The 15464-nt window shown below is 39.7% G+C and overlaps 1 protein-coding gene across 3 annotated transcripts in view; it reads left to right on the top strand.

The window, feature by feature from the left end:
• Positions 1 to 15464, top strand: part of FMN1 (formin 1) — a 580566-nt gene that overhangs the window by 145361 nt on the left and 419741 nt on the right. The window contains exon 1 of one of the 3 annotated variants that reach the window (XM_006883053.1): positions 13195 to 14553. The exons of the other annotated variants lie outside the window; for them this stretch is intronic. Coding sequence (XP_006883115.1) covers positions 13195 to 14553 — 1359 coding nt within the window. Of the gene's footprint in view, positions 1 to 13194; positions 14554 to 15464 lie in introns of those variants that run through there. 3 annotated transcript variants of the gene reach the window in all.

The following is a 15464-nucleotide window of genomic DNA, read 5'->3' as shown; positions in this document are numbered from 1 at the left end:
TGCCTAATATGTCAATATTTATGCATTCCATTTCTTTCTTAACAATTTCTAATTTTCCTACATTCATGGTTCTCACATTCCATGTTCCAATCACTAGGGTCTGCTTACAACTGTTCCTCCTCCTGCTTGGTTTGTCAGCACATAAGAAAACAGTTTATTGTTGTATTGACAAAGATGTTTTGACAATGTTAAAAATTAAATTCTGTTAGATGCTGATTGACGTCTCAAAGAAAATCCCTATCAGACAATTAGCATACCACGTCCAAGGCATTACTGAGGTTATGGAACATATATTAAATCATTTAATCTTAACAACCTATGAGGTTGGTAATGTTCTTATTTCCAATTTTTAGGTAAGCAAGCTGAGGCACAGGGCATTATATAACTTTCTCAAGGTTAAAGTTTTAGTAAGGACAGAGCAGGGTGTGAGCTCTGATCTCCAGTCAGGCTCTTAACAGGTCTGACACTTTCCTCCTTGTTGCTTAATTATTAAAATGAGCACAAATTTGCTATTTTCTTCCTTTTCTCCAATTCCATGAGTATGACCCAGTCTCTCCCTTTCTTTTGTAGATTATTCTAGTTTATTAAGTGACGTTCATTTCCTTTCCATAGAAGCTTTGGTTCTGCTCAGTGGAACAAGTTTTAACCGATATTTAATCAAAGGTGGCTCATAGGCTAAGGCCTTAATCAGGCCTTTCAGCAGGCAGGTGAAGTTGATTGTCTTTCCCTTTTTAGCCAATTAGTAAAAACAGTTGCTAGCTCTTGATAGGCTGACTCAGAGGGACTGTTGTGTCAGTAAGGAAATGCTGCCTTTGAAAGCCTCGGAAGTGCTATGAAACTAGAAGAAGCAATCTGAGGATGTCTCTAGCTTTTTCTTTCATCTGGTCTCCAATGTTCCTGTGGGTCTGGTAGAAGCAAAGGGTCTCCATTTTGACGACTGGAAGATGAAGATGGTAAGAGCTCAAGCTGTGCTGGAAGGGTGATAGGATGTGAGCCAGACAGGAGACTCAAAACCCGGACCCACTCATAGTTGCCCGTCTAGTGGGTTTTCAGAGACTGTAATGGCAGCACTTCTAGTCTGCTAGGATGCATGTATCCTGTTTTGATGCTGCCTTTGTGTTGTGTAACCTGGGATCAGCCATTTCACTTTTATTTACTTCAACTGTCTTTAAATCAAGTTTAAGCTAGATGATGTAGAAATATTTCAGCGGTCCTATTTGGTCTCCAAACATTGAATCTCCCTATACCCTGCTACACTTTATACTCATCTTATGTATGATGCCTTATTTTTTAAAAACTTCTTTTTGGATATTATTGTTGTTGTTATTGTTTGCTGTCAAGTTGAGCACAACTCATAGTGACCCTTTGAACAAAAGGCCTGAAGCCCCTCTATACCTGTCGACATTTATCAACATTCATAGAGTTTCCAGAAGCAGGTTGTTTAGAAAGTGGATGCTACTCGATTCTTGTGATTATTTCCCTAGAGCTCTCATTTTGTACCATACTTGGTAGAAAATAGATTTTCTACGAAAAAAAAACAAAACAAAACCCCACAAAAATCAACCAAAACCAAAACTATCTCCACTGACCACCTCACATACCTTTTACTGTAATTTTCTTACTTTTCCCAGTTCATCACTAAACTTTTATTCCACAGAAAGTTACTGCATCTTTGTTGTTGTTGTTGCATGCCGTTGAGTCACTTGCAACTCATAGCGACCCTATACAACAGCCCTAAACCTTGCTCTATCCTGTGCCAATTCCATTGCCTCTGACACACCCATCCCGATTACCCCAGTCACTGAGTCAATCCACCTCATAGAGGGCCTTCCCCTCCTGTGCTGTCCCTCCACCCTCCCAAGCATGATGTCCCTCCCCAAGGACCTGTCCCTCCTTACAACATGTCCAAAGTATGTCAGGTGAAGCCTCAGAATCCTTGCCTCCAAGGAGCAGCCTGGTTTAACCCTCTCCAGGTTGAATCTTTAGTAATGTTAAATTAACTTTCTACTTACGTAATTTTTTATGAACCTATTGAACTAGTATGAGATTTCAGAAGTAATTAGACATCAAAATCAACTCAGAATATGGAATACATTGACCAAGGAGAAACTTGAGAAGTAAGAAACCTAGTAACCTAAAATGCAATTTCCTTTGTCTTTTCTCTTCTCTTTGGGGATTTTGAGAGCTCTGGTGACATAATCCATAGGAAGTTGTGCTATTAATCCAAAATTCCTGGCTGGTGGTTCAAATTCACCAGCAGCTCCTCAGGAGAAAGATGAGCACTGTCCCTCCATGTAATGTACAACCTCTGAAACAGACTACTCTGAGTTGGGGTTGACTTAATGGCAATGAGGTTAGTTTGGAGTTTGTGAAAATGTATGTGTGATTATTTAAACTAATGAGGCTACCAAAAGTACTAAGAATGATTTTAGGAAGAGATTTTGTAAGGCAGTAATTTTTTTGGGAGGGGGGGTTGGGTTTTTTAAAAGCAGTGTCCAGGTTTCACAAACTGATTACTTACACTTAAACACACACACCCCAAATTTGTGATTTTAAGTTCTCTTTATTAAGATTCAAAGAAGCAAGCACTGTTACACTAAGAGGTTGAAAACCTTTGTAAACACACTTTACACTTTAAGGCATCTAGTCAAGCATCTGGTTTCTGTTGTTGTTTGATTGGTTTGCTTTTTGGTTTTTGCTGCTTGTTTTTTACCTGATATGTATTGCAATGAGGTGCAGTTGGCTCCACTTTTGAACTAGGACCAGCTGGGGATGGGGAGAGGAACATAACATGACCAAATTTAAAGTAGCTGGGATTTATTGTTTAACCTATAGCTATAGAACATTTCATTGCATCAAAGTCTTCCTAAGTACTTATCATGGATGCTTTGCCTTCATTGTCTTAAGGTTGATAATTTTTAATCTTTCTTTGCACAGATGTGGTCAGTAAAGAGTTTAAGTATCTATTTGAGATTGTAGCAGGTTGTAAAAATGGAGGGCTTAACTATCACTCGCTTTGTCTTATTGTTGCGGTTATTGACTATTGACTTAATAGCTTTACATAGAAAGTACTTAATTATTGACTACAGAAGAAACTAAATAATCACTAAAGAAAATGATGGGCTTCCCTCCCCACCAAAAAAAAGCTTTAAAATGGACTAATTTTTTCAAGACCAGCCAACTTAGGTTAGGTTCATAGGTTGTTTATTTTGATATTGTGCTCTGAAATATTTTTCAGTTTATTTAGTGCCGTTAACATTTCTCATGGTGAAACCCAATAGCAATGTTCAGTGATCTGCCTGAGTTACTGTACTGCTCCTTCTTACGAATCCTCATATTTAGGTGAACATTACCTGTATTCACTTGAAATTGTTTTTAGATCCATTATTGCCACATAAATAGACTTTAGATTCTAAAATACTTTGCTACAGGGTACTTTTGTGGACATGATTATTGGAGAATCTTAATATCAGAACTTAAAACTAGCCCAGATGATGCCTAGTTTAGACCATTAATTGATGGTCTCATGTAAGTCAAACTGAAAATGAAGAAAAATAAGTCAAGAACAAACAAAATACATCCTTGCATCTATCCCACTTGAATTATAAAAAATAATCTCCAGAATAAGTTTGAGACATTGAACACTAATGGTTAAAGAGCACATATGTTATGGGATGACATGACATTAAAGAGATCATACATGAAGAGAGCAAAAGATGTCTACAAGACAGAAGAGGAAGACCAGACCAAAATGGCTGTCTGAAGACTGCAAAAGTTATAAGACACTAGAGGAAGAAAAGACTAAAGTGGCTGTCAGAAGAGACTTGCACTACAGCCAAAACAAAGGGAAATAAAATAAAAGTGCTGAAACAGATGATTTCAAAGGGCAACTCGAAAAGACAAGTATTATAATGGAATGTGCTGGAGTTGGAGAATGAAAAGAGAAGAATTCATTTGTCATTTCACAAGTTGAAATAACTAAAAACAAATTTAAGCTTTGAGTTGGAATACTAAGAACAACTATGGGCAAAACTTTGAATGATCTAGGAAGCATTAAAAGAAGATGGAGAGAATGTATAGAGATACCGTACCGAAAAAGAATTGGCTGACACTTTAAAAAATGTAAGCTTCACTGAAGGCACTGGCACAAAAAGGTTCCCAGGAATCTATGAAATACCAATTGACATATTTCAAGTAATAAATGCAGCCCTAAACGTGTTCACCAGTCTACTAGGAAATTTGGAAGACAGTTGTCTGGTTTAGTGACTGGAAGAGATTGATATTTACTTATATTTTAAGGAAAGATAATCCAATGAAATGTGTAAAATTGAACATTATCATTAATAGCAAATGCAAACAAAATATTGCTGAAAATTATCCAAAAATGGCCAGAGCAGTACATTAACAGAGAAACAACAGAAATCCAAACCGGGTTTGGAAGAGACCATGGCACTAAGGATATCATTGGTAATATCAGATCTTACCAGAATATAGAGAGTATCAGAAGAAAGTCTATTGTAGTTTTATTGACTGTGAAAAGATACTTGACTGTGTGGATCATAACAAACTATGGCTAACACTGAAAAGAATGGGAATCTCAGAACACTTAGTTGTGCTCATATGAAATCTAGAACTAGACAAAGAAGCTGTTGTTAAAACATAGCAAGAGAATACTGCATGTTTTAAAATCAGGAAAGGTATGCATTAGGACTGTGTCTTTTCTCCGTACTTACTCAGTCTTTACCCTGAGCAAATAATTCACTATACTCTGAATGTGGCATCAGGATCAGAGGAAAACTCACCAATAACCTGCATTATGCAGGTGACACACCTTATTTGCTGGAAGTGAGGAGGACTTGAAATGCTTGCTGCAGATCAATATGGATTGCATCTCAACAACAAGAAGACAATAATCCTTACCACTGGCCTTATAAGCAACATCATGGCAGATGGAGAAAAGATTAAAATTATCAACTATTTGATCTTACTTAGCTCCAAAATAATAATTCTTGGTACTAGTGATCAGGAGATGTATTCTACTATATAGATCTGCTGTCGGGGACCTCTCCAAATTACTGAGGAGCAATAATATCAGTTTGAAGGTAGAAGTGTGCCTGATTCTGGCAGCAGTCTTTTCAATCACTTGCTAAGCATCTGAACATTTGACAACAAGTAAGGATGACAACATAAGAATCGGTGCCTTTGCATTTTGATGTTAGAGTACAGAAAGTATCCCATATACTGCCAAAAGAATGAACAGATGTGAAGAAGTGCAGTCAGACAGCTCCTTAGAGTTAAGGATGGCAAAACTTCATCTCTCATACTTTAACACATGTTGCTTGGAAAGGTTATCATGCTTGGAAAGATGGAGGGTAAGTGAGAGAGAGGAAGATCTCAACAAGATGGATTGACAAAGTGACTTCAACAATGGGCTCAAATGTATCAGAGATAATGATTATGGCACTGGATAGGACAGGATTCAGTTCTGTTGTTCATAAGGTTGCAATGAATCATATTTAACTTGGAGGGTACCTAACAACAACAAGGCTAATTGCTGAAACTCTCTTTTCTACTGTATGTGCAGGTTAAGAACAAACACACACAAATATAATAGGGGGACATAAGAAGAAATAATCTTAAACAATGGCTGGTGTCTATTTATTGAATGAGAGTGATGCCTAATTGGAAAACAGCATTTGAAAGGAATAGTATATTGTCAAAAGTACATGTAGACCAATAGAACTGAGTTCACTCGGAATTTGGGGAAAATATTTAACCTCAATGAAACTCTTTCCTCATTGACAAGAATTTTCATGTGTTCTTGGCTGGGAAAATTGTGTAGATTAAAAAATACAATGTGTAAGAACCTAGTGCAGCACTCCATCCACAATAGGGATTGAAAAATGGTGGCTACAACAGTAAAAGCAACATAATTATAAAGAAAAGCAATACTTTCTTAGAAATTATTCTAATGACAATAATAGATGTGTTGGACTTCTTTTTTTTTAAGTAGCCAAGACTGTTAATTATTCTAGTGTAAGATTTTCCTGAAAAGTACTGAGTTTAATACTTCAGAATATGTTCTGATTTTTAGAGAAGAGATTAATGATTTATGGGGAAGAACAAGACGTGGTTGGAAAATTTCTATGATTTGTGTAAGTTTTAGTGTTAACAAAGCATACTATATTAGTGAGGGATTTCTTTTGATATTTATTTGGTTAATAAATATTGGAAATACAAAATAGCATGTAACCCAGAAACATATTCAATTGTGCATTTGTTTTTGGGAATGCATCCTATAGGGATTAAACACAATTTTATAGTTTGTAAAGCAGAATTTGGGAAATTGGTGTTTTAAGGATATGAGTGATTAGAAAATATTAAATGTATCATTGTACATGACTAAAATAAATGTTAGTATAAAAAACTGCAGAATATATTAGTGTTATGTTGCTGCTGTATCAAATTATTCTTAACATTCTAAGAGTCAAAAAGTCTGAAATATGGATACCAGTGGACTAAAATTAATGCATCAATAAGACTGTGTCTGGATGCTCTGAAGAATTTTTCTTCTTGTTTTTTCCAAGTTAGATCACCTACATTCTTTAACTAAATGTCCCCTTCAATTTCTAGTCAGAACACCTGGTCAAGTCTTTCTCATGTAACCTCACTTTGACTAATTCTATTCCTTCCTCTTCCAAATTTAGAGAATATATGTAATTGTATTGTGCACACCTAGATAAACCAGGATGACTTTAAAGTCATCAATCACTTTAAAGTCTCAATCAAATCTCAATCACCTTTACAAAGTCCCTTTTGCCAAGTTATATAACATATTCATAGGATATAGGAACTAGAATTTGAACATCTATGGTGGGTGAGTGTAAAAAGAGCTAAGGCCATGTGGGGATGGCCATATTTGACCATTACCAACTCCACCAAGGAGAACTGTCCCCATCAACAAGATCAACAACACAAAACCAATTCCCATGAATTCAGACATGTTTTCTATACTTCCTCACCTCTTTCTACTCATTCCAGTGCCACTTTTACTGCTTTAATAGATCCAAAATCTGATGCAATAGACTGCATATTAGGGAAGTCAAAAGGTTATAATTCAACCATTCTGTCAGGACAGGTCTTGGAAAGTGCTTTCAGGCCCCTCAGTTTTGATCCTTGCTGCATTAGGAAAGTGTTATACAGCTCTTGGGAATGAGAGCCCTCAGTCTTGCCAGTTACGGCTCTCCTCTTCCCACCCCATCATTCCTCCAACAAATTTGGGCAAAGGCTTTTAGCTCTGGTTCCTTGAGGGGTGGCAGTCCAAAGATCAGCTCTCTCTCATGTGGTGGGGGATGGCTCTCATCCTCTGCTTCCACCCCTTCTACTGCTGCTGTAAATTTATCTGACATAAGAATTTCTGGCCGATAGTGCACACACTGCATGCCTGTTTCTTTTTGGCTGGTGGTGAGTCCCTTAAACCTACTGCTAAGTCTACTTAATTTGGTGGTAAGACTAGCTAATCCCCTTGTGGATAGGCTAACACATTCTTGTCACATACTGCTTCTCATCCACATGGCAAAGTCAAATTCAAAGGCTAGGAAAGCCATTTGTAACAATAAACCCATACCACAATGAGAAACTGATTAAGACTTCCATTAGGAAAAATGGTATTTTTAAAAAAGAAAGCATGATACATAAAAGGAGGAGAATGGTATGGGTAATCTGGAAAGCCTCCCCAGATGTTCAGGAATCTAGCGGTTTGTGTGATTTGTCTTTGGCCAGCAGATAAAGAAGCAAAGTGTCTCTGGAATTGTTTACTATTCTAAACAGTCCATCTGTCTTTTCCCTGTATTAGAGGCAAGGATAAGAATGGTTATTCTCAAAGTAAGTTTTTGTGGATTCAGTCTCCTGGATCATCTCTAATGGTGAAGTTAATTTCACTTCCCAATGAGAATTCACTAATTGCCAGGTATGAAAGAGCTTATGCAAGTTAAGACTCAATTTTATATAATGTCCAATTATGAGAGCAAGTGAAAGCTAGGGGTTTTATATGAGTGATTAAGAGTCTTAATTCTAAATAATAGTTTTAATTTCTTGAATTCAAATACTAGTTCTACTCCTTCTTTCTGTGAACATGGAGACAGGTTAATCTTTCTGGGTCTTAGTTTATTAATAGGAAAATAAGGATTTTCAAACAAGATAGTATCACATGTCTATAAAGCCTTGCTGAAGATTATTTTAAAATGACTGTAACAGTGCATCAAAGGGAATGCTAGAAATTCAACTGTATTTGGAAGAGGCATGACACAAGGGATATCCTTACTGGTAGTCCGATGGATCTTGAATGAAAGTAGAGAATACCGTAAAGATGTGAACTTCTTTTTTATTGATTATACAAAGGCATTTGGCTGTGTGGATCATAACAAATTATGACTAACATTGAGATTTATTGGGAGTCGCAGGACACTTAATTATGTCTGTGCAAAATCTATACATTTACCCAGAAGCATTTGTCCAAACAGAACAAGAGAATATTGCATGGTTTAAAGTCAGGAAGTTTTGAACATACCATGGACCACCAAGAAAATAAATAGGTCTTGGAGAGAGTGAAACCAGATTTCTCCTTGGAGGCTAGGATTTTTAATCTCCATCTCTCATACTTTGGGCACATGGCCAGGAGAGACTGATCCTTGGAAAAGGACATCATGCTTGAAAGGGCAGAGGGACAGCCCAGGAGAGGAAGACCCCAGAAGAGACGGAATGATTCAGTAACTGGGGCAACGTGGGAGTTGATGTGTCAGAATTAGTGAGACTGTCTCAGGACAGGGCAGGTTTCAGTGCTGCTGTACATACAGTTACTATGGGTCACAGGCGACTCGACAGCACAGAGCAACAACATTTAATATATATGCTGAGCAAATAATATGAAAAACTACAGTATATGAAGGAGAATGCAGCATGATGATTGGAAAAAGGCTCATCAATAACCTGTGTTATGCAGATGACACAAACTTGTTTTCAGATAATCAAGAAGACCTGAAGCATTTATTGATCCTAAAACTATAACCTTCAATATGGATTACATTAAGAAAATAAAAATCCTTGCGATGGGCCAATAAATAACATCACAGCAAATGGAGAAAAGATTGAAGTTGGCAATGATTTCAGTTTCCTTTGATCTACAATTACCACTCAGTCTCACAGAAGCAGAAGTTTGGGTAGCAACAGTCAATAATTCAAAGGATGTGCTGCATTGATGAAATTTGCTGTCAAGGACCTCTCCAAAGTGCTAAAGAGCCTCAATGCCCATTTAAAGAATAAGGTATGCGTAATCCAAGCCATGGTATTTTCAACGGCTTCTTACCCATCTGAATGAAGGTTGGAAATAAGGATGACTGACAAATCTATACCTTTGAATTGTGATATTAGTGAAGAGTAATTTTCTATACCTAGCCAAAGAACAAACAAGTCAGTCTTGGAGGAAGTACAACCAGGGCACTCCTTAAACACAAGGATGGTGAAACTTGGTCACACCTATTTTAGACATGTTATCAGGAGTGACCAGTCCTTGGACAAAGATACCCGGTGAGGAAAAGTAGAGGATCAATGAATGAGAAGATGACTCTCAAAAAGACTGATTAATAGAGAGGCTGTCACAGTGAACTCTTGCATGGCAGAGATCTTGAGGATGGCACACAATAGGACAAGGTCCTGATCTATTATGTATAGAGTTGCTATGAGGTGGAGTTGACAGAGTGACACCCAACAACAACATACCAATGCCATATGATAGGTGTATCAAATTGGTGCTTGGCACATATAGTAAACATCTAAGGAACATTAGACACTATTATTATTTCCCACGTCCTAGCTGTATAACTTTGACCAGTTACTTTCATTTTCTTGGTCATGAATGACTAACTTTTAAAGTTGTGTTAATAATACCTTTCCTACTTACAGCCAATGGATTAAGATCAAATAATATTCAAGGACCAAAGAATTGCTCCACCACCCTGAAGTTATATTGCTATCTGTGGTTACTGAATCATTTTATAACTCTGCTGCTTGCTATGGTGTAGAAGGGACACCAACTCCTTCCATCTTGTCTAAATGTGTGCTATGGTTCTCCACATCTCTTTGGATAATTTATGTCAATTTTAAGGTGATGACTTTTTAAAAAAAATTTCTCCAAATTTTATTTTAAAAAAATTCCTACTTTACTCTTTTTCCCCCTCTAAACTATTTAATATTTGGCATTAAAAATATTAGCAATACAAAAGATAGATTTGAGGAGGAAGTGATTAAAAGTTGAACTAAGACCAGTCCTAGTTGAAATGAACAAAGAAAATTCATCTGCTTCAGTTTGGTTACCTGCCTTATCTTATTTCTTCGTTCCTTTACTCATATGAAAATCTGATAGGGAGGAAATAAGATCTTTTTGACCTTATAGCATTGAGTAATCCATAAAGTAATCAGTAATTTATACAGCAACTGAAGGTATCCTTTCTCTTATTATTTTTTTTCTGCTGCTTAATTTCTTTATTTATGTTTATTTTTTTAAATTTTTTTTATTTCAGTGAACATCTACAAGAGAATTTGGAATTCCATTCATTCATTGTTGCACTTTTCTCCCCGCCCAAAGGTGATTACTTTTGTCAGATCTGGTTTTATGCTTCCTTCTTTCCCCACTCTCACAGAAGCAGATGTTTTCTGATTCTATCAGTGGGTCTTTCCTATAGATAGGAAGTTCATCCAGAGACAGATGACATCATTTACAGTTTTTGACTGTGCCCTTTAATTATTATGTACCAGTTGATTATCCTCAAATACGTTAGAATAAAGAACAAGAAAGCGTCCATACACAAGTTCAAATCAAGGGCTAGGAGGTGCTATTAATTTTCCAGTTAGAGTTGGCTGGGGACAACAGCATGTAATTAATTGTTAAGTGCCACCAAGTTGACTGTGCCCCATAGCGACCCTATGAACAACAGATCAAAACCTTGCCCTATCCTATACCGTTCCCACAGTCTCTGCCATGCTCAAGTCTTCTGTTATAGTCACTATGTAAATCCATCTTGTTGAGGATAATCTTGTCTTTTGCTGATGTCTTCTTTTTCCAGCCTCATGTCTCTATCTCCTGACTACATGCCCAAGGTATGTCAGATGAAGTTTCACCATCCTTGACACCAAGGAACACCCTGATGTGACTTCCTTCAGGACAGATTTGTTTATTCTTTTGACAACCCAGTATGTTCAATACTCTTACACCGCAGTTGATTCGCTCTTCATCACTCATTGTCTTATTTTCATATGCCTCTGAAGCAATTGACAACCCCGTGACTTGGATTGGCACACTTTAATCTTTAGAAAATCAACAGCATGTCCTCCTCTGTTTATTTGTGTGAGATTGCTGTTAATACATATATTAATAGTAATTGAATTCATCACAAAATTAATCCTACCCTAATTGTTTTGAGTATTTAAGAATATGACTCAGGTCATCAATGTGTGACCCACAGCCATGCCTGATACAGAGAAATAAAGACTCTGGTTGCTAGGGTTACAGATTCTACGTAGTATAATATATTGCTGTTTAACATTGGGCTGCACTCTGATGCTTTGCTCCAAGTGAGCTGACAGTCACTATTCAGACAAGTTTATTCTTCTCATTTCCCCTCAGAACAGTGCAGTGTCCATCCCTGGTGCTCACTAAATGACGCTCGCTGGGTTAGATTTGAAAAACACTGAGATCTTCCAGTACGACGGGAAACTGTCCCAAGAGAAAGCCGTGCAGCTGAGAAACAGAGCTGCAATTTTTCCAAGTCCATAGCTTCCAGGCTTTCAGGATTTGATGTAAATAGTGGAAACTACACGGAGGTGATATTGGGTGGGGTTTTTGTCTGTTCTGTTTTTGTTTTGAGCAAAATGGGTCTGTGACAGAGGCCTTTCAGATGGCTTGCTCTTTGGGGACTGTGGATCCTTGGGGACCTTCGATGACTAGCTCAGCCTAACAAGGCACAGGTTGTGTGTTACCTTATGTCACACCAGGTTTCATTTAGCTGGTTGAAGCACTGAAGTGCAGAAAGGTGCTCTCTCCTGCCTGCATCCCTAAGGAAGCCGGGAAGCCTCAGCTGCTGAGCAGAGAGACCTGACGTTGGCAGAGGGAGTGTGGAGCATAGTCATTCCTTCTGGGCTGAGGCTGTTGACTCTGCCACCCCCGTGGCCCCTGGACACTGGGCGTGGTGGGTATGCTGGCCTAAGTACCTGTTTGCAGAACACAGCCAGGGCAAAGCTAAAACGGCAGTAACCTGAAACCAGTCGTGTTAGTTTTCCTCCACTGGCTCCCAAGCTAAAATCTGCATTCCAGATGAAACCTGCAGGGAAGCGGAGGAAAGCACTTAAAATTTTTTTAAAAAGGAGGGAAGGGGGGAAGGGTTGAAGGAGGACAGCAATAAATTAGCTGCTTTGAGCACTTTGGGCATTTTGAGATTATCTGTTTCTCTTTGCCTCTTCTGTTTCTTTGTACTTTGTTAAGTGGTTGTCCTATCTATGCTCATGGCTTTTTTCTTTTCTTACTTTCTTTTCTTTTTTTTTTTTGCCTAGAATACCAAAACATAATGACAGTAAGATGTATTTCAGTAGTTTTCTGCTGAATCACCTTTGAGTGTCTAGGGTTGCAGGCGGAGGGCGGCGGGGGTCCGGACTGGCAGGATCAGCTTGCCCGCTCAGCACTTTCTGGAGCCTCAACTTGCTCGCCAATGAGGAAGTTGAAATCGACCAGGAGAAAGGCAGGCAGGCACTGGGGCGGAGCTCTTGGTGAAGTGGCTGGGATTACCAGGGGCAGGCTGACTTTCCAGATGACAAAAAGCCTTTTGTCCACGGGGATAAATACGGAAGTCCCCGCGGAGCGCGTCCCGGGCGCGCGTGTAGTAAGGTGCGCAGCCGCGGCCGTTGCTGCTGGCCCTGGAGCCCCGCAGACTTGGTGCAGTTAGTTGTCCAGCGTGTCCCATCATCTCACACCGGAAGGCGAGCACAGTGACCTCAAAGCGACGGGCTGGGAGGCTGAGCAGCCTGGCTCCCGGGTCCTGTTGCTCCCTGTCCTCAAAGTTAAGAGCAGATGGAGAGTGGATAAACTTGAGTGAGCAGGGCGAGGTAACTGAAGCCTGACCTTCCCTCCGAGGGCATTGCCGAGACATGGACGACGTGGGTAACCATGGGAATGGCAGTGATGTCTCTGAACCCGAAAAACCCGAAGCTGGATTTGAAATGGCACAGTCAATCCTGAGTAAATTCTCAATGAAGTCCCTGTTTGGATTTACAAGTAAACTGGAACCCATGAAGCCTGAAGATGAAGATGCGGTGTTGAAGGCATTCCGCAGTTTAGATTTGGATGCCACACCTGATGACCCCAGCCACAGCACTGGTCAGCAGGAGGCAGAGGCTCGGATTCCAGCTGACCTCCTAAAGGATGAGAAGACTGGACCAGAGGAGGCTGAGTTAGAGGGAAGTCAGGCGGGAGCACAAGTGGGGGCTCCTCTCTCTGCTGGAGACCTGCCTCTCCCTGCTGTGGCTGTTAACAGAGACCATGTCATTTTGGTTCGTGGGACCCTGGTCCACACCACCAGTGATTCTGACTCTGATGATGATGACCAGCAGTCAGAGAAGGGAACCAGTGCCCAGAGCTCCAACTCCCTCAGTGCTGTTTTATCTGAGCCACCTCAAGAGCCCAAAGAAAGACCAGGAGATTCTAGGGAAAAGATTGCCACTGGGGACCCACACAATGCCAAGCACTGTGCCGAAGGTCCCCAAAGGATTCCACCTGAGCTAAGTGGCCAGTTGGAACCTAGTGATGGTGACCTTCTGACAGAGCACAGCCCCAGCCAGGACCAGGCTGTAGAAGCTCCCCAAGTCCCACCTGCAGACGTGAGCTTTAGTGTGGGAGGCACAGAGAGTGCCTCTTCCAAAAAAGAAGCCTCTGGAGAGAAGACATTCCAGCTCCCAGCTTTCTTCAGTGGGCTTCGTGTGTTGAAGAAAGGGGTTACAGCTGAGGGAGGAGAGACCATCATGGAAATTAAACCAAAGGATGGGGACTTGGCTTTGCTTAAGCTGACCCAGCCTGTTCAGAAATCCCTAGTGCCGGCAAGGCCCCTTACAGGGAAGAATGGGGAGAAAATAACTGATCTGAAGGCCACTCCCACTCTCCTGGAACAGCTTTCCCAACTGCTCAACATTGACATGCCCAAAACAGAGCTGAAGACAGAAGACTCGGAGCCATCAAGGGGAGACGAGATGGGCTGCAGCACTGACCAGGAGGGCCAGAGTGGCCCTGGAGCAGCCCACACTCAGGTTGGAGAAGTCAAGCCAAAGCCACCAGAGACAGCCCTAGAGGCCTTTAAAGCCTTGTTCATCCGACCCCCTAAAAAGGAGACCACCGCTGATACCTCAGAGCTGGAAGCTCTCAAGCGCAAGATGAAACATGAGAAAGAGTCACTAAGAGCTGTGTTTGAAAGGTCCAAGTCAAAGCCAGCGGAAAGTCTCTCTGATTCCAAAAGCGTACGTAAAATTGAGTTTTGTGTTTTGTCATAAAAATGTGATGCCACTGTTTTTCTTCTATGGGTTTCTGTAAAATAAAATCTCAGTTACCTATTGTTAGTGACCCTCTTTGCGGTGAAGGAGGATTATACTAAAATGGAATTAACCTTGCAAGAAGTGTGTAGTTGCACTGAAGTAGTTATCTTTCTTCTGGATCAATATAGGGCTTAAACACAAGGAGGTGCAAGTGCGAGAGGGGAAATGGCAACCTGGGATTAAACATTAACAGTAAGCGTTCTTACAAAAATGAAGTAGCGTGAGGAAGCAATGTACTATGAAGTATAACTCAAGTTACAGGAATTTCCTCACCACTTAATTACACCTCTGTGAAGCTTTATTTTTCCTTTGAAAGACTGCCATTTGGCAAAATACATGTTTATGATGTGATTAAAATGTTACATGATGGTTGAGAGCCATTCTGATTGAGCTCTGGATTTCAAACAGTAAATTGGTTTTAATCCCTATTCTCCCTTTTGCTGGCAGAATGACCTTGACCATCCCTAAATCTCAAAACGTGAAACTTAAGTCTCAAAACTATCAACAAACAACAAATTCTCTTCTACAAAATGAGGGAAGTAGTTCTTTATATGGTGATTGTGACGATTAAATGAAGTCAGCACATTAAAAACTCCAAATAAATTATTGGGAACTCTTGAAAACATTTTTCAAAGAGTACTGTCTAGGTAGTTTACAAAGACTAGCAAACAACTGTCTAGTAGTTAATAAATAGTCACAGCATAATTGCAAGAATTTGTGGCTGCTTATCAGCTTGCTCTAAGATTGTCATTCTCTTTTGATTGTTAAATCAGTGTTGTTGATTGTGCCATCGAGCACGACTCTCAGCGACCTCATGAACCAAAGGCCCTTCCACA

This window comes from Elephantulus edwardii, unplaced genomic scaffold (assembly GCF_000299155.1).
Source record: "Elephantulus edwardii isolate Elephantulus edwardi_28Jun2011 unplaced genomic scaffold, EleEdw1.0 scaffold00026, whole genome shotgun sequence".
Lineage (NCBI taxonomy): Eukaryota > Metazoa > Chordata > Mammalia > Macroscelidea > Macroscelididae > Elephantulus > Elephantulus edwardii.
Note: the sequence above shows the minus strand (reverse complement) of the source record. Positions and strands in the feature narration are given on the sequence as shown.